The 20,142-nt window shown below is 39.3% G+C and overlaps 1 protein-coding gene across 1 annotated transcript in view; it reads left to right on the top strand.

Annotated features, from left to right (window-relative positions):
- Nucleotides 1–20,142, top strand: part of HYDIN (HYDIN axonemal central pair apparatus protein) — a 339,548-nt gene that overhangs the window by 123,354 nt on the left and 196,052 nt on the right. Inside the window, 2 exon segments of the mRNA XM_070388036.1 lie at nucleotides 4,063–4,181; nucleotides 8,743–8,966. Of these exon segments, the coding sequence (XP_070244137.1) occupies nucleotides 4,063–4,181; nucleotides 8,743–8,966 (343 nt within the window).

Below are 20,142 nucleotides of genomic sequence, written 5' to 3'. Positions count from 1 at the left end.
CTTGCAGTTTATTCCACAATACATTTGAAGTTCTCTTTCTTTGCCATTCTGAAAGTTGGATCTCTGTCAAAATACTTTTCTCTTGACCAGGGAGTCTGAATCACTGCCTTCACAACAGGTTTGAAGATTAAAAGTCTAAAATACTGAAGTGGGGTAATAAGGTTTGGGCTCTCTGAAAGTTTTACTGATGTTCTTGAGTGTTGTCAAGCTGGCACCTGATCTGTACTTCCAGGGATCACATGGATTGGGGGAACCCTTTGAATAAATCAACTATCCCAAATGTTACTAAGAGTGCTCTTGTTTCTTGTAATCAAAGCAGTCCTTGCCTAATGACCACTGTGTTGCCAAGCACTAGAGGGGACAGAGACGAATGTGTGTGGGCATGTGTGTATGCTCAGTTGTGTCTGACTCCTTGCGACCCCATGGACTGTAGCCCTCCAGGCTCTTCTGTCCATGGCATTTCCCAGGCAATAATACTGGGGTGGGTTCCATTTCCTTCTCTAGGGGATCTTCCTGACCCAGGGACGGAACCCGTGTCTCCTATGGCTCCTGCAATGGCAGCTGGATTCTTTACCACTGTGCCACCTGGGAAGCTCAGAGACAAATATCCTTGTTTTTAAAAGGATAGTCATGGAGAGAAGGTACTAAAGACACAGAACCTAAATAGCAATAGAAGACAATGAAACATAAAATATCACAAGGAGTTATAATGATGATATTTAGTTAATTAATAACCAGTAATATCACTTGGTTGTTCAAAACGTATTTGCTGTAATACTGAAAATTACATCTAATGTAGCATCAAAATTATTTCAGATTTTTAAAATGTTACACGCAGAGCAAATACATAATTTTTCCTTAAATGGCTTGAAATTATAGTGGTATAAGGAAAGCCTATTAAATTATCAAATATTTAGAGCATTGATTTTTGAGGGACAACATGGACAGACAGAAACTATTCAACACTGTTAATACTGTTGATGTTTATGTGTAAAGTAATGCAACCATTCTGGAAGATAATACAGCCATAACTGTCAAACTATCAAATGTGCATCCTTTTGTTCTGGCATTAAACTTCCAATTGTGGTGAGCTGGGTAATTTAGATTAACTTCCTCAGTCTCTCTCTCACATGCACACAATCTCAGAGCAACTAAAAGAATAAAAGAACTAGAAAAAATATTTTTTTAAACTTGTTTAGAAATCAAAAGAGAGCTGCCAAGACACTGAAGGATTTGCAGGCCAAGATCCATGAGAAGAAAGAAACCAAAACAATCAGATCTGGAGGGGTCTCTTTATTCTCAGTGACACTGACTTTTGGGCAGATACTGCACAGACTGAAAAATTAAATGGAGTTAGGAAAGAAAACATAGGAGTTCATGGGATGTTTATGAACCTTGGAAATCGCCCATGTGTAAAGGTGGGAGTCGGTAAAGTGGGGACTAGAAATAAGTCCTTAAAAGAACTAGAGCTCAGCTTTGGATAATTTTTCAGGTGTAGATTTGATTAAGATGCTTCTCCACCAAGGTTCCAAGAGATAATTAATCCCTAATCCAACCAGTCCACCCTAAAGGAGATCAGTCCTGGGTATTCATTGGAGGGACTGATGTTGAAGCTGAAACTCCAATACTTTGGCCACCTGATGCGGAGAGCTGACTCATTTGAAAAGACCCTGATGCTGGGAAAGATTGAGGGCAGGAGGAGAAGGGGATGACAGATGATGAGATGGTTGGATGGCATCACCGACACAATGGACATGGGTTTGGGTAGACTCCGGAACTTGGTGATGGACAGGGAGGCCTGGCGTGCTGTGGTTCATGGGGTCACAAAGAGTTGGACACGACTGAGCAACTGAACTGAACTGAATGTTCTAAGGTATCTTTTATATATGAGAAATTTAACTTCTCTTCTGTATGTAGGATGGTCCTCTCTACATACCCTTCTTGGTAGAACTGAGAAAATAGTCACTTCAGTGATTTGGTGCAGGGCTTAATTCTGTCACAGACTCTTGCTGCCAGTGGTTAGATTCGGTTATCTGGGATCACTAATATCCCCTAGTTACCACGCAGTTCCTGGAGGAAGATAACATCTTATTAGGGTTTTGAATTATATCTACAGTTTCTTATGTACACTGACCAGCCAGCCCTCCATCAAAAATAACCAAGTATATAAGGAGGTAACACAAACTGATGGAATATTAAGGTTAACAATGAGAACAAACCCATAGAGAGCCAAGTAATAGAATTTTTCAGACACAGATTTTTTTAAATGTTCTCACTGAGAACATTGAGCAGAGGCCTGGGAACTACAAAAAATCCAATAGAAAGTCTTGCACTGAAAAGCTATGATGACAAATTAAGAACTCAGTAGATGAATTTAATAGCCTGTTAGGTATAGCCAGAGGTAGATTTTGTAAACTGGAAATTAGATAAAATAATGAGTACACTAAAGCATGTAAGGACAAAATGCAGAAAAGAGCATAAGAACTGAGGGGAATGGGGCAAAAAGTTTGTGTGTATGTGTGTGTAAAGAAATGGGAAAATGGAGCATAAGCATTATTTGAAGAGTTAATGACTTAAAATTTTTCCAAATTGTTGAAAGATATTCATCCATAGATTCAAGAAATGCAGTAAATCTCACAAAGGATAAATCCTAACCACGAGAATGTTACGGTAAAACTGCAGAAAAACAAAGGAAAAGTGGTCAGAGAAAAGACATATTATCTCAAATGAGCAATAAGACAATCAACTGAATTCTCAACAGAAATGGTAGAAGACAAGAAAGAATAGCATGATGTCTTCAAAGTGCTTAAAGAAAATATAGGAAACTGATCATAAATGTATTCAATGACATTAGTTACACTATATGTTGTAATGAGAAGTTGGAAACCACTTAAATATCCACAGAAGGGACTGGTTAAAAGTATTTAGTACATCTTTAGGTGATGATATGTAAAAATGTTCCAGATGTATTCAGTCAGTTCAGTTCAATCGGTCAGTCATGTCCAACTCTTTGCGACCCCATGAACTGCAGCACGCCAGGCTTCCCTGTCCATCACCAACTCCTGGAGCTTCCTCAAACTCATGTCCATCAAGTCAGTGATGCCATCCAACTATCTCATTCTCTGTCGTCCCATTCTCCTCCCACCTTCAATCTTGCCCAGCATCAGGGTCTTTTCAAATGAGTCAGTTCTTCGCATCAGGTGGACAAAGTATTGGAGTTTCAGCTTCAGCATTAGTCCTGCCAATGAATATTCAGGACTGATCTCCTTTAGGATTAACTGATTTGATCTCCTTGCAGTCCAAGGGGCTCTCAGCAGTCTTCTCCAACACTGCAGTACAAAAGCATCAATTCTTCAGCACTCAGCCTTTTATGGTCTAACTCTCACATCCATACATGACTACTGGAATAACCATAGCTTTGACTAGACGGACCTTTGTAGGCAAAGTAATATCTCTGCTTTTTAATATGCTGTCTGGGTTGGTCATAACTTTCCTTCCAAGGAGTAAGTGTCTTTTAATTTCATGGCTGCAATCACCATCTGCAGTGATTTTGGAGCTCAAGAAAATAAAGTCTGGATTCCATTTCTTCTACATGAAAGAAGCTGCAAAGTGAGGGTCAGATTAGACTCCTGGACTCAGATCTGTTAATGCCCTGGCTCCTTCTAAATCTAGGAAAGATCAGTGTGAACAAGTCTCTTGGAGCCCCATGTCAACTCTCATCTTATGGTCATATTTTAGAGACCATTTCTCTTTGATTTAGAGATACTATTTTCCTTTATAAGAAACTTTATACAGTTAAAATATGGGGTTGAATTAAAAAAAATTTTCTGCTAAAAGATCAGTCTCACTTTCAATATAAGCTGTCCTCTAAAGTTAAGAAAATAATAGTACTTTTGTTTCTCAAAGATAAGCGAATTATTTAGCATTGGTTAAATTATGTTCCCTCAGTCCATTGCAGGGAGCTGTTGCAATAATCTTGACTGTTTTTGTTAATAAGAAGTTGTGGGTGATCTAGGGTAATAGAGCATCACTTAGGTAATAAAATCTAAATTGTTTTTACAGGTCGAGAGATCCGTCTGCCCCTCCGAATCAAAGGGGAAGGAATGGGACCAAAGATTCATTTCAACTTTGAGTTGCTGGATATTGGAAAAGTTTTTGTTGGCTCTGTACATTGTTATGAGGTAAACATTAGGATTGTTCACTGAGACTCAAAAGTATGTGCTGTTTTTGTTTGATTTTATATGTTTTTATTGATAGGAAATTTTTGCCATCATATTTTTTTACTGTTACACCTATTTGGACCCCAAATGATCAAACTTCTCTTCATCATCCCAGTCTTACTGAAGGAAGCAATTTTTTCCATCCCTTTCAGCCCTTCTAACTTTACAAAAGGCATCAAATTCATAATTGTATTGATTTTATCAGCATCATTTTATGAATGGCAAAGGGGGACACCATAAATATTATGCATCTCCCTATCTGTTTAATTCTTGTTCTCTGACAACATAAATCCTACAGATCAGAGAATGGAGGACCTTTTACATTTTCCAGAATGTCCTAATGAGGATAGCTATTTTCACACTTCAGGGTTTTCTCTAATTTAAAATTTTAATTTAATTTTCTCTGATTTAAAAACCAATCATCCTGATTCCTGGAAGCAATCTCCCTGTTTTGTCTTTCCAATTAAATAGAAAATGATTTTTTTACATGGTGTTCCCATGGGTTCATGAGGATCAAAATTACTGCAGTGTCACTTCATCATTAAATTCGTGTCTAGGACATTTGTTTACACTATATAAAACTATAACCTAGAAAGGTTATTGTAGAAAGATTCCTAAATTGTGTTTATATTTGTATGGATGTAAAAACAAAAGCCTTCACTTAGTGAGAGACAAACAGGCATCAGGTTCCATGCTTAATTATGTGTGATGGCTACATAGGCGTGTGTCGTTTCTAATTTTTATGTACTGTTTTATAAATGAGAAATATGAGGCACATAGCAGTTAATTCAGCATTCTCACCCTTCAGGTGTGTGGACCACACATGTATGAGTTCTCTTGGTCCTCACAATACCCATATGAAGTAGATACAATGACTGTTCCCATTTTATAGCTGAGGCAGGTAGATAAGGTAATGCTACATACTACAACAAACAAATACAATAACATATCTATTTTGTTCCTAACATAAAGTCCCAGACAAACTTGCTCATCAGCAGAGGGCTCTCCTCCTGCAGAGGATCAGGAACTCAGCCTCCTTCTGTCTCATGGCTCTGCCCGCCTTGCCCCTCACATGTGACTTGCAAGATTGCGATCTCACTTGTATCACACTGACAGTAGAAGAAAGAGCATGGAGGGATGCGCACAAGAGGTTTTTATAGGAGGCAGCACCAGCAGTGGCACGTATCACTTTTGTTCACATTCTATTAGGGTGTGTGACTGCAAGGGTGACTGGGAAATGTAGTCTAGCGTAGGCACAGGAAGAAGAGGATATGGGTCCAGTGAACAGCCAACTTGACTCTGCCACATTTGTTAAGTAACTTGGCAAGGTCACATAGCTTGGAAATGTTAGTGAGCAGTGAGTGACTAGGGCCCTACATCCTGGGGGAAGAGAAGGCCCTTTGCTGGCTTGTCCATCTCTTGGCATCTCATTGTGGGCAAATCCAGTCTACAGGCAACTTACCTCTCAGCCCAGCCTAACCTGGCATGGAAGGTAAGTGCCCAGCTGATGTTGAGAGCTTCCTGCTATGTCATTTGTCATCACATTCATCAGAGTTAAGGATAGCCCAAATGGGATGATTTGAAAGGTAAATAGAGATGTTAATGTCATGTTGACGTGGAATATACCTAAGAGCACACGTTAAATGAAGTGATCAGTTGCGTGACTGTCATAAAATGAAAAGTGGCACACCCACCATGTTGCATTGTGCTGTATTGCATTCTGAAAATAGTCACTTAAAGGGAAACAGGTATGAATTCTTATTGAATTGATATTCTGCCTGTAGTTTATCCAGAATAAATTTCACTTATACCTTACAGACTGTGTCTTATAGATGCTGCAGCAGAAAAGAACATTTAGTTCTGATGCAAAATGGGTAGGGTTTGCCTGAATATAATAATAATTTCTTACAAATCTTAAGAGAAGTGTACTTGAGCCCGTCACTTCCCACCCTCCCACATTTGAACAGTAACAAACCACAGCCAGCTAAATAAGTGTTAAATGAAGTGTAGCATTAAACTGGACAGTTTTGAGAGCTGTGCAGTGCCAGAGAAGGACATGGTAAGGTGCTTCTTACAGGAATATTTTGCACACACTGCGTATTTAATGCTGATGCCTCACTGCATCTCTGTTTCAATTTATTACATTACCTACTTGAGACAGATTTGAATAACTAGCTATTGCTCTTAGTCATTGCTGAGCTTAGCAGATACATAAAGAATAATCCCCAAGTGTATACACTGTTCCCCAGTGTAATTAGAAGAAAAACAAATGAGAGGTGAAGTTCTACAAATTTCCCCCTCTCCAAGGAGTTGGACTACAGGGTAAGAGCATTACTAGTAATCAGAAGATGTCAGATTTGTGCGACCAAACAAGTTCCTGGATTCCGTATATATAAGGAGTTTCTGGTTTGTCAGGGGGGAGAAGAATGAAACGCATATTCTTGAAAATAGAGTTGCCCCCTTATAGAAAATCTGAGTAAGACAACAGAAAAGGCAGTCCTTGCACCAGCTCAGAGAGGAGAACAAAGGTCCTTCAAGTTACCACCAGTACCTTTGAGTTGCCTTCAAGTTACCACTAGTACATATCAGTTGCATCTTTTTTTTTTTTATTTTATTTTTAAACTTTACAAATTGTATTAGTTTTGAAGCACAGATAAATATTAAACCCATTCGGCTCAACACTGGGTATATAAATATCAATCACTGTCCTTTGTGAACACTCATGGCCACTCACTAGTCTAAAAGTAATTTAATAAATTTCATTTTCATAGCAATCTGAGAAGTTAGTAGTACTTATATTTTACAGATAGGAAAATAGGCACAGAGGCGCCAAGCAGTTCTGCACGGTCACACAGCTTGTAAAGTCAGTGGAAAAGCTAGGATTTGAACCCAGACATTTGACTTCTGAGACCATGATCATAATCACTTTTCTACATGGTCTTTTTCAAAGGAGTAAAGAATAAAATGTGGTTCCTATGACCAAGGAACTTAGAACAAGGGAAATGGGAAATAAATGTAAAGAGATGAGTAACATCAAGTAACAGGTATCTTTTGGTGAATCATCCATCTTCTCTTGGCAGGAGCAGTTTCTTCCTTTGCAAGAGCCCCTGTCTCTATCCTACTTATGCTCTTGATTCCTTCTTCTCTGCTCCTCAGGAGGCAGCCTAATCTAGTGGACCCCCTACACCCACCTAAGTCCTATTACCTTGGTTACCTAGTCCCCTTTTCTTATTACAACATCAAACATCTAGTCTGGGCCTTGAGTGCATTATCTCATTCAATAATATAAATAGTCTAGAGCTCCTCTACCATACCTTCCTACAGCTTTGCCATCCCCATTTTCTCTTTTTACCACTAATGTGAAAACAGCAATCTGGAACAGTCAACCACTATTTCCTCTTCACCTGCGCACTCCCTAAACATTTGTACTCTGGATTCCACAATCACGCTCTTTTGGAATTACTTTCTTCTTTGAGGGCAGGGATGGCCTAATTAAACGTAAAATATCTGTAGCATTTTCTCAAAGCTTATTCTCCTTGACCTCTGTCCACATTCAACCTCTTTTGGAAATTCTCTCTTGGCTTGCTTTGTTCCTGACATGCCTCACATACCTGTTTGAATCTTTCTTCATTATCTCCTCTTTTTTTTCCCTCCAGTGTTTGAGTGTAGGTTGAGGGCACTTTCTACATAGAGAGAATGGCTGTTCACTTGCTCAGGTGTAAACACTGGCAAGGAATGGAGACTGTGTTCTAGAAGTCCAGGAATAGAACCGTGTGGCAATACTACAGGCTCACGGCAGCACCTGTGGCAAGTGGCAGCAGGAGCAGTGGACAGAGCCAGCGTAGAGGCCTCTAAATGCCAAGCATGAGCTTTTACACACACACCTAGTGTGCAATCAAATATGGGCAAATTGGTTCCAGAAACTGATATAAAGGAATAAAACTCCTCTGTAGTAAAACAGTAGCTTGCATAAGCATCCCCAAACAGTTATCCCTCCGTTAGAGTTTGAGATGAAAATATCACAATAGAATGAAATCTAATGGTGCAACAAAGAGAACCTTTGCAATCTGGAATCCACAATTATACCTCATCTACATTATTCAAGCTACATTATAAAGATAGGCTTAGATAGCTCTTGCTCCTCTATTCTGACTTGATTTTTACTTTTCAGCATGTCACTTAATCCCAGCCTTCTCATGTGTATAAGAGAAAGACCTACCTTCCCTTGATAATTTCATGGATAGAATAAAAGGTATTTGAAGGTTCTTCTTCAGTAGATGTGATTATGATCAGTCTTTATAGCATAAGTATAATACGTATGACTAACTCCATTTTAAAGAGATAAAAACACAAAATTATTTTCTGGCTTGGGACTCCTGTCTTTAAACAGAACACTGTTCATTTTTCCCCTGAAGTTTTTCTTTGGAGCTGTCTTCCTGCAGCTGTCTCTGTGTTGGTGCTTATATGAAAATAAATCGGAGTCCCGTTGCCTACTTTTTTCATTCCTGTCTTTTTGATACAGGCAGTGCTATCCAACAAAGGCAGCATTGATGCCCTCTTCAATGTGATCCCTCCAGTTTCACCTCTGGGGGCCTGCTTTGTTTTCAGTCCCAAAGAAGGCATCATCGAACCAAGCGGAGTCCAGGCTGTCCAGATCTCCTTCAGTTCTGCCATCCTAGGGCACTTTGAAGAAGAGTTCCTGGTCAGTGTGAATGGGTCACCTGAGCCTGTGAAATTGACCATTAGGTAAGTTGCTTCTACAAGTAATATGGAAACTGAAGTTTTTACCTACTGCTTTCTTAAACTTCGAAACTAGATCACTTCACCCATTAATGGAGAATTACTAGGTTGACAGAATGTTTATTTTTTGTTAATAACACTATTGATACCTATCTGAAAATAACAATATGACTCCTTACTGATTACTTTTTAAAATCCAGGCACAAACATAAAATGTAAAAATAAAATCCTCTCATAAAATTATTTTAAAAACCAGAACTAGATCATGTCTTGAATATCCATATCTGTCTTTGTTGATATGAATACGTCAATATATAAGGGAGTTTTAAATTTCTACCAGTGTTTCTCTAGTAGACATGTATGACTTCTTGTAACATGGATGCAGTTGCTCTTTTGGGATCTAGTTTTTCTTTAAATTATAACCTTATAAAATAAAGACTTAAATTAGTTTCTGCTTCCTCTCTCTGTTTTAGTATATTTAGGGAAAGTAAGTTACTAACACCTGGATAAAATCATCTTCTATGACTAAGCTTTGGCTGTTACCCTATTAATAGATTCTCTAAACTTTCATCTTTTGTTTTTTCCCCCATCTTTTGTTTTTATTTTAAGGAAATTATTTAAATGGTCTTACGTCTAATGCCGCCAGAAATTATAAAATCTACTTATAGTGTCAGTCAGTCAGTGCAAGACACTTGCAACTTTTGTGCTAGATATCTTTTGATCCCTTCCCTGGCTGCTCTGTTTGTCTTCAGGTTTTAAGAAGAAGTTTTCTGTGACCAGCCCATTGGCAGACCTATAACTTTGGTTCCTGGTGCTTTAGAAGTTCATGTCTTCAGAATAGATGGCAGATTCGATTTGGATTCCCACAGCAACAGGTTGTTAATTAGTTGATAGTCTCTCTTATTTTGGTTCAGTAGCCTAGCAGTGAGAAGGCAATGGCACCCCACTCCAGTACTCTTGGCTGGAAAATCCCATGGACAGAGGAGCCTGGTAGGCTGCAGTCCATGGGGTCGCTAAGAGTCGGACACAACTGAGTGACTTCACTTTCACTTTTCACTTTCATGCACTGGAGAAGGAAATGGCAACTGACTTCAGTGTTCTTGCCTGGAGAATCCCAGGGACAGGGGAGCCTGGTAGGCTGCCAACTGTGGGGTTGCACAGAGTCAGACATGACTGAAGCGACTTAGCAGCAGCAGCAGCCTAGCAGGACCTCACTCCATCTACAGCTGAGGTCTCTCCCTTGGGGTCTAGAGATGACATAGAAAGGAGACAAGCACATTTCTGAGGCCTGAATGATCCTAGGAAAACTTATTGATCTTAAGATATCTACTGAAAATGTAGAATCTTAAGATTGACTCGAAGGTAGTTACCATTTCTTCTCAATTCTTTCACCTAACTATCTCTGTTATAGGGTGCATTACATTCTCTCAAAATTCATATGTTGAAATCCTAACACCCAGTACTTTACAATGTGACTGCACTTGGAGATAAGACTTTTAAAGAAGTAATTAAGGAAAAATGAGGTCATATGAATGGGCCTTAATCTAATATGAATGATGTCCTTGTCAGAAGAGGACATTAGGACAGATACACAAATAGGAAAAGACTGTGGGAAGACACAGGGAGAAGGTACCCATTTGTGAGCAAAAGAGAAAGTTCCTCATAAGAAACCAACCCTGCCAACACATTGATCTTGGACTTCCAGCCCACAGAACTATGAGGAAATAAATATGGACACAGTTAACAACAGATCCAAAAAATACATGAAGCAGAAGCTTACATAAGGGAAGAGAGAAATAGGTAATTGAACAGTAATAAATGGAGATGTCACTACCCTACTTTGAATAATGGATAGAACAGCTCGCCAGAATATCTTAATAGAAGAGTTGAATAATACCGTAAACCAACTAGACCTAAGAGACACCTGTAGAGCTCGCCACCCAACAGGTACATTTGGAGCATTTTCCAGAATAGACCATGAATGAAGCCATAAAGCAACTCTCAATAAATTTTAATAATTTGAATCATGCAGAGTGTGTTCTTCAACTAGAAAGGAATAAAATGAAAAATCAAAAGTAGAAGAAAATGTAGAGAATTTACAAATATGTGGAAATTAAAAAACACTCCTAAATTACCAATAGGTCAAAGAAAAAATTACAAAATACTTTGAGATAAATGAAAGCAGAACAGAGTACCAAAACTTATGAGATGTGGTAAAAGTAGTGCTTTGAGGGAAATTGATAGCTGTGAGTGTCTGTATTTAAAAAGAAAAAAGATCTCAAATCAATAACTTAAATTTCTACCTTATGAAACTTGAAAAAGAAGAGCTAACTAAATCCAAAGCAAGCACAAGGAAGAAAATAATAAAGATTAGAGTGGAAATTAATGAAATAAAAAAGAAAAACAATAGAGAAAAAATAAAACTGAAAGTTGTTTTTGTTTAACATTGTATTGAAAGTTCTATCCAAGGCAATTAGGCAAGAAAAAGAAATAAAAGACTTTCAGATTGAAAAGTAAGAAGTAAAACTCTCTTTGCAGATGATGTGATTTTATATGTAGAATATTCTAAGGATTCCACCAAAAAGCTATAGAGCTAGCAATTGAGTTCAGAAAAATTACACAATATAGGCTCATATACAAAAATCAATTGTATTTCTGGAGAGTAGCAATAAAAATTCAAAAATGAAATTAAGAAAATTCCTCTTACAATAGTTAAAAGAATATCAGTTCAGTTCAGTTCAGTTGCTCAGTCGTGTCCCACTCTTTGTGACTCCATGAATCACAGCACGCCGGGCCTCCCTGTCCATCACCAACTCCCAGAGTTTACCCAAACTCATGAGTCAGTGATGCCATCTATCCATCTCATCCTCTGTCATCCCCTTCTCCTGCCCCCAATCCCTCCCAGCATCAGGGTCTTTTCAAATGAGTCAACTTTTTGCATGAGGTGGCCGAAGTATTGGAGTTTTGGCCTCAGCATCAGTCCTTCCAGTGAACACCCAGGACTTATCTCCTTTAGGATGGACTGGTTGGATCTCCTTGCAGTCCAAGGGACTCTCAAGAGTCTTCTCCAACACCACAGTTCAAAAGCATCAGTTCTTCGGCGCTCAGCCTTCTTCACAGTCCAACTCTCACATCCATACGTGACCACAGGAAAAACCATAGCCTTGACTAGACGGACCTTTGTTGGCAAAGTAATGTCTCTGCTGAATTTGGTAATAAGGAGTTCATGATCTGAGCCACAGTCAGCTTCTGGTCTTGTTTCTGTTGACTATATAGAGCTTCTCCATCTTTGGCTGCAAAGAACATAATCAATCTGATTTTGGTGTTGACCATCTGGTGATGTCCATGTGTAGAGTCTTCTCTTGTGTTGTTGGAAGAGGGTGTTTGCCATGACCAGTGCATTTTCTTGGCAAAACTCTATTAGTCTTTGCCCTGCTTCATTCCGTATTCCAAGGCCAAATTTGCCTGTTACTCCAGGTGTTTCTTGACTTCCTACTTTTGCATTCCAGTCCCCTATAATGAAAAGGACACCTTTTTTGGGTGTTAGTTCTAAAAGGTCTTGTAGGTCTTCATAGAACTGTTCAACTTCAGCTTCATCAGCATTACTGGTTGGGGCATAGACTTGGATTACCGTGATAGTGAATGGTTTGCCTTGGAAACGAACAGAGATCATTCTGTCGTTTTGAGATTGCATCCAAGTACTGCATTTCGGACTCTTGTTGACCATGATGGCTACTCCATTTCTTCTGAGGGATTCCTGCCTGCAGTAATAGATATAATGGTCATATGAGTTAAATTCACCCATTCCAGTCCATTTGAGTTCGCTGATTCCTAGAATGTCGACATTCATTCTTGCCATCTCTTGTTTGACCACTTCCAATTTGCCTTGATTCATGGACCTGACATTCCAGGTTCCTATGCAATATTGCTCTTTACAGCATTGGACCTTGCTTCTATCACCAGTCACATCCACAGCTGGGTATTGTTTTTGCTTTGGTTCCATCCCTTCATTCTTTCTGGAGTTATTTCTCCACTGATCTCCAGTAGCATATTGGGCACCTACTGACCTGGGGAGTTCCTTTTTCAGTATCCTATCATTTTGCCTTTTCATACTGTTCATGGGGTTCTCAAGGCAAGAATACTGAAGTGGTTTGCCATTCCCTTCTCCAGTGGACCACATTCTGTCAGACCTCTCCACCATGACCCGTCCATCTTGGGTGGCCCCACGGGCATGGCTTAGTTTCATTGAGTTAGACAAGGCTGTGGTCCTAGTGTGATTAGATTGATTAGTTTTCTGTGAGTATGGTTTCAGTGCATCTGCCCACTGATGTCCTCTTGCAACACCTACCATCTTACTTGGGTTTCTCTTACTTTGGACGTGGGAAGTAGGGAAAATCACTAGACCATTCAGGAATGACCTAAATCAAATCCCTTATGATTATACAGTGGAAGTGAGAAATAGATTTAAGGGCCTAGATCTGTAGAGTGCCTGATGAACTATGGAATGAGGTTTGTGCCATTGTACAGGAGACAGGGATCAAGACCATCCCCAACGAAAAGAAATGCAGAAAAGCAAAATGGCTGTCTGGGGAGGCCTTACAAATAGCTGTGAAAAGAAGAGAAGTGAAAAGCAAAGGAGAAAAGGAAAAATATAAGCATCTGAATGCAGAGTTCCAAAGAATAGCAAGAGGAGATAAGAAAGCCTTCCTCAGTGATCAATGCAAAGAAATAGAGGAAAACAACAAATGGGAAAGACTAGAGATCTCTTCAAGGAAATTAGAGATACCAAGGGAACATTTCATGCAAATATGGGCTCAATAAAGGACAGAAATGGTATGGACCTAACAGAAGCAGAAGATATTAAGAAGAGATGGCAAGAATACACAGAAGAACTGTGCAAAAAAGATCTTCATGACCCAGGTAATCACGATGGTGTGATCACTCACCTAGAGCCAGACATCCTGGAATGTGAAGTCCAGTGGGCCTTAGAAAGCATCACTACGAACAAAGCTAGTGGAGGTGATGGAATTCCAGTTGAGCTATTTCAAATCCTGAAAGATGATGCTGTGAAAATGCTGCACTCAATATGCCAGCAAATTTGGAAAACTCAGCAGTGGCCACAGGACTGGAAAAGATCAGTTTTCATTCCAGTCCCAAAGAAAGGCAATGCCAAAGAACGCGCAAACTCCCGCACAATTGCACTCATCTCACACGCTAGTAAAGTAATGCTCAAAATTCTCCAAGCCAGGCTTCAGCAATACGTGAACCGTGAACTTCCTGATGTTCAAGCTGGTTTTAGAAAAGGCAGAGGAACCAGAGATCAAATTGCCAACATCCGCTGGATCATGGAAAAAGCAAGAGAGTTCCAGAAAGGCATCTATTTCTGCTTTATTGACTATGCCAAAGCCTTTGACTGTGTGGATCACAATAAACTGTAGAAAATTCTGAAAGAGATGGGAATCCCAGACCACCTGACCTGCCTCTTGAGAAATCTGTATGCAGGTCAGGAAGCAACAGTTAGAACTGGACATGGAACAACAGACTGGTTCCAAATAGGAAAAGAAGTACGTCAAGGTTGTATATTGTCACCTGCTTATTTAACTTATATGCAGAGTACATCATGAGAAACGCTGGACTGGAAGAAACACAAGCTGGAATCAAGATTGCCGGGAGAAATATCAATAACCTCAGATATGCAGATGACACCACCCTTATGGCAGAAAGTGAAGAGGAACTCAAAAGCCTCTTGATGAAAGTGAAAGTGGAGAGTGAAAAAGTTGGCTTAAAGCTCAACATTCAGAAAACTAAGATCATGGTATGCGGTCCCATCACTTCACGGGAAATAGATGGGGAAACATTGGAAACAGTGTCAGACTTTTTTGGGCTCCAAAATCACTGCAGATGGTGACTGCAGTCATGAAATTAAAAGACGCTTACTCCTTGGAAGGAAAGTTATGACCAAGCTAGATAGCATATTCAAAAGCAGAGACATTACTTTGCCAACAAAGGTCTGTCTAGTCAAGGCTATGGTTTTTCCATATGGATGTGGTGTGAGAGTTGGACTGTGAAGAAGGCTGAGCGCCGAAGAATTGATGCTTTTGAACTGTGGTGTTGGAGAAGACTCTTGAGAGTCCCTTGGACTGCACGGAGATCCAACCAGTCCATTCTGAAGGAGATCAGCCCTGGAATTTCTTTGGAGGGAAGGATGCTGAAGCTGAAACTCCAGTACTTTGGCCACCTCATGTGAAGAGTTGACTCATTGGAAAAGACTCTGTTGCTGAGAGGGATTGGGGGCAGGAGGAGAAGGGGATGACCGAGGATGAGATGGCTGGATGGCATCACTGACTCAATGGACATGAATCTGAGTGAACTCCGGGAGTTGGTGATGGACAGGGAGGCCTGGCGTGCTGCGATTCATGGGGTCGCAAAGAGTCGGACACAACTGAGCAACTGAACTGAACTGAATGTCTCTGCTTTTGAATATGCTATCTAGGTTGGTCATAACTTTCCTTCCAAGCAGTAAGTGTCTTTTAATTTCATGACTGCAGTCACCATCTGCAGTGATTTTGGAGCCCAAAAAAATAAAGTCTGCCACTGTTTCCACTGTTTCCCCATCTATTTGCCATGAAGTGATGGGACCGGATACCATGATCTTAGTTTTCTGAATGTTGAGCTTTAAGCCAACTTTTTCACTCTCTTCTTTCACTTTCATCAAGAGGCTTTTTAGTTCCTCTTCACTTTTTGCCATAAGGGTGGTGTCATCTGCATATCTGACGTTATTGATATTTCTTGATTCCAATCTTGATTCCAGCTTGTGCTTCCTCCAGCCCAGCGTTTCTCATGATGTACTCTGCATAGAAGTTAAATAAGCAGGGTGAGAATATACAGCCTTGATGTACTCCTTTTTCTATTTGGAACCAGTCTGTTGTTCCATGTCCAGTTCTAACTGTTGCTTCCTGATCTGCATATAGGTTTAGTTGGGAATAAATGTAACAAAAAAATGTGTTAGACTTGCACATTGAAAACTACAAAACCTCATCGAAAATGAATTTAAAAGAAGACCTAAATAAGTGACTTAGATTAGAAGACTTAATATTAACCTATGATGGCACAATTTCACAAAGTGATGTATAGATTCAACATGATTCTATCAAAATTCCAGCTGTCCGTTTTGCATAATCAATGAGCTGATATTAAAGTTTATATGGAAAGGCAAGAAATCCAGAATAGCCAAAATAATTTTTTACAAATACCCTAAATTTGGAGAACTTCTATATCCCATTTCAAAACATACTACAGTTTTGATGCAGTAATCAAGAATGTGTTATACTAGTATTAAGATAGACATGTTGATCAATGGCACAGAATTGAGATTCAAAAAATAAATTCATATGGTTATGGTCAGTTTTTTTTTTATCAAGAAAATTCAATGGGAAAAAGGATAGTATTTTCAGCAAATGATGCTAGAGCATCTGGATATCTACATTCAAAATAATAAAGCTCCATGGAACCCCCTCCATCTCACACCATATACAGAATTAATATGCACTTCCCTGGTGGCTCAGACGGTACAGAATCCACCTGAAATGCAGGAGACCTGGGTTCAATCCCTGGGTCAAGAAGATGCCCTGGAGAAGGGCATGGCAACCCACCCCAGTATTCTTACTCAGATAATCCCATGGACAGAGGAGCCTGGTGGGGTACAGTCTATGGAGTCACAAAAGAGTCGGACATGACTAAGCAACTAACACACACATAGACCAAAGCCCTAAATGTAACAACTAAAACTATAAAACTTTAAAAATAAAACATAGGTGCAAATATACATGACTTTGAGATTAGGCAAAGATTTCTTAAATATGACATCTAAGTATAAGCAATCAAAGGAAAAGTAAGTAAATTAGACTTTATCAGAATTTTTAAATTTTGTGCTTCAAAGGACACTATTAAGAAATGAAAAAAGCAAACTACAAAATGGGAAAAAATATTTGTAAATCATATATCTGAAAAGGGGCATCTACCTAAGGTATATACAGAACACTCAATAACCAACAGACAACCCAGTTAAAAATGGGCAAACCATCTGAGCAGACTTTTCTCTAAAAAAGATATGCAAATAACTAATACCATATGAATAGACTCTCAACATCATTAATCATCAAGGAGATACAAATAGAAACCACATTGAGATACAACTTCATACCTGTGTGGATGGTTATAACTTAAAAATAGAAAACAGCAAGTGTTGTAGAGAATGTAGAGAAATAAGAAGCCTCATACACTGATGGTGGAAATGTAAAATTTGCAGCCACTTTGGAGCAGTCTGACAGATTCTCAAAGAGGTAAACTTTGAATTACCTTATAATCTAGCAATCTATTCCTAGATACCTACCCAAGAAAAATGAAAATTGAAATCCACACAAAAACTTGCACGTGAATGTTTAACACTGCATTATTCTTAGTAGCCAAAAGGTGAAAATAATCCAAGTGTCTCCCAGCTGATGAATGGATAAATAAAAGATGGTCTATTCACACAATGGAATGTTATTGAGACCATAAAAAGGAATGAGAAAAGAAAGAAGGATGTACCTGCTGCAACATGGTACCTGTTAAATGGGTGAATTTATAGCATAGGAATTATATTTGAATGAGGCTGTTATTTTTTTTTAATGTCCAAGAGCCTGTAATATTGAATAATAGTTCTGTCATTTCATGAGTGAATTTTTTAAATCTCTCGTCTCTTCTCCTAAAGATCCCAAGCATGCACTATGTACTGTCACATGTCACTAGAAGGCAGTGGCACTCACTCCAGCACTCTTGCCTGGAAAATCCCATGGATGGAGGAGCCTGGTGGGCTGCAGTCCATGGGGTCGCTAAGAGTCAGACACGACTGAGTGACTTCACTTTCACTTTTCACTTTCATGCATTGGAGAAGGAAATGGCAACCCACTCCAGTGTTCTTGCCTGGAGAATCCCAGGGACGGGGGAGCCGGGTGGGCTGCAGTCCATGGGGTCGCTAAGAGTCGGAGACGACTGAAGCGACTCAGCAGCAGCAGCAATGTCTGAATAGATCAGGATGTACTTGGGTTTTCCACTGTGAATAACAGTTTAGAAATCTTCTAGGAACCTTCTTACAAGTAAGATTGGACTAGTTAATACTCCAGGTATTCTGTGAAGGTTAGGTCTCTTAAGTCTCTGGACCTTACCATTCATACCAGCTCCCATGCTTCTTTTTTTTTTTGAATGTTCACTCCTTGTTTCTTGCAAAGGAAAGGAAAATCTGGCTGTGGAAAGAATGTTTATTTCATCCTAAAACTAATTACAAATTGCTAAGAGAAATATTCTTGTGTAAATTGCATTTGTTCAGAATTGTTCTAGCATGTCATACCACAAACAGTAATTTTGAAAACTTGGTAAATATCTGGTGTCACAAATAAATGTCTAATGATAAAGGTTGAAATACATGTATAATTTATTATTTATTTTCAGTTCCACACAGTAATACTCATTTTACTTATGACTTTGCCAGGGATACTCTCTTGGGCCTTATAGCCCAGGAAGTCTCTATAAAGTTTATATTGTGGATTCTGAAATTTTATTTCTTGTTCTTTTACTGTCAGGTAATCTTCTTTCCTCAAAACCACATAATTTTAGCTAGTATACATTGAAAGTTATCAAAACTATTGCTGAATTTTTTTTCTATTTCTGTTTATTTCTCTGGCTGCATGACACAGTACTTAAAGTGGTTGGATAAACAACACTGTACAATTGAAGTGGTTTTTTAAAATTACCTATAAGCAATTTTGTACTCTCCTATTTTTACATATGTGACTTTATGAAGTTTAACTGTAGCATATTTTTCATTTAGTCTGTTTTACATAACATCATAATAATTCAATCACTTTATTTCTTAGTCTTTAAAATTCTAATCTTAACAGACCACTGCATTGGTGTTGGGGACCATCTTGGCAGAGACTGTCCTAATATTCAGAATCCCTGTTTGAATGGATGTGACAGCGTCTAAGCCCAGTTGGTATTCAGCTGCCGTTCCCTTAGTTATATGTGCCTTTGAACAAATGTGATTTTTTCTGCTTCACTGATTAAACGACTGCATTGTGCAGTTTTGTGATCTTCTTTCCTATTTCTTTATGCTTTTGTGCACCGCAGACACTTTTGATCTATTTGTTACTTTGGCCTCCCCCAAACTTTTTTTACAAGTATCTAATCTGTAGGCTCATTTGACTTCATTCTCAGCTAGATCCTAATTCCTCCTGAGTACCAGCCGCTCCTTTTGAAACCACTTTGGATTATTAGCATGAAATAGAACAGATGGTCCTGGGAAAGGCTTTTAGAATTGAAACTTCCTGTACTGAGTCTTTGTTGTCATCTCTCCTCCCAGGCTTGCAGGAGCCTCTCAACATATTACAGTCAGATTTCTAGCAGCCGGAAGTATCACAGGGGCACCAAGTGCATTCAGCATGGCATGACACACCTACATCACCAGCATCTGGATCTGGGTGGGTTAGAAGACTCAGGCTTGGTGGGATTTCTGGTATTTGTGTGTCTATAACTTTTGAAAGCCTGGCACACAAATGGGGAAATAGTTCAGTTCTTACCTTTGGTCTAGAGATTTTAGGGACATGGACCACGGAAAAAGGCAAGAATAAGCAAGTACCTGATATATTAGTTTTCTATTGCTGCTGTAACAAATTACCACAAACTCAGCTTAAAGCAATACACACATATTATTTTAAGTATGGTCTTACTGAGCTAAAATCAAAGAATTGGCCAGGGCTGTGTTTGTTTATGGTAGCTCTTGGGGAGCATTAGTTTCCTAACCTTGTTCGGCTTCTTGATGCTGCCCACAGTCTTCAGCTCATGGTCTCCCTCCTCCATCTTCAAACCTAGCAAAAGCTGGCTGAGTCCTTCTCACATTGCCTCACTCCTACCTTGTCTTCTGCCTCCATGTTCTAATTTTAAAGACCCTAGTGATTACATTGAACCCAACTAGATAATTCCGGCTAATGTCCGTATCTGGCATGCATGCCTGCTAAGTCACTTATGTCGTGTCCAGCTCTCTGCAACCCTATGGATTGTAGCCCTCCAGGCTTGCATGGGGTTCTTCATGCAAGAATACTGGAGTGGATTGCCATGCCCTCCTCCGGGGGATCTTCCCAACCTA

Source organism: Bos mutus, chromosome 18 (assembly GCF_027580195.1).
Source record: "Bos mutus isolate GX-2022 chromosome 18, NWIPB_WYAK_1.1, whole genome shotgun sequence".
Classification (NCBI taxonomy): domain Eukaryota; kingdom Metazoa; phylum Chordata; class Mammalia; order Artiodactyla; family Bovidae; genus Bos; species Bos mutus.
The sequence above is the reverse complement of the archived record's forward strand: the minus strand, read 5'-3'. Positions and strand labels throughout refer to the sequence as shown.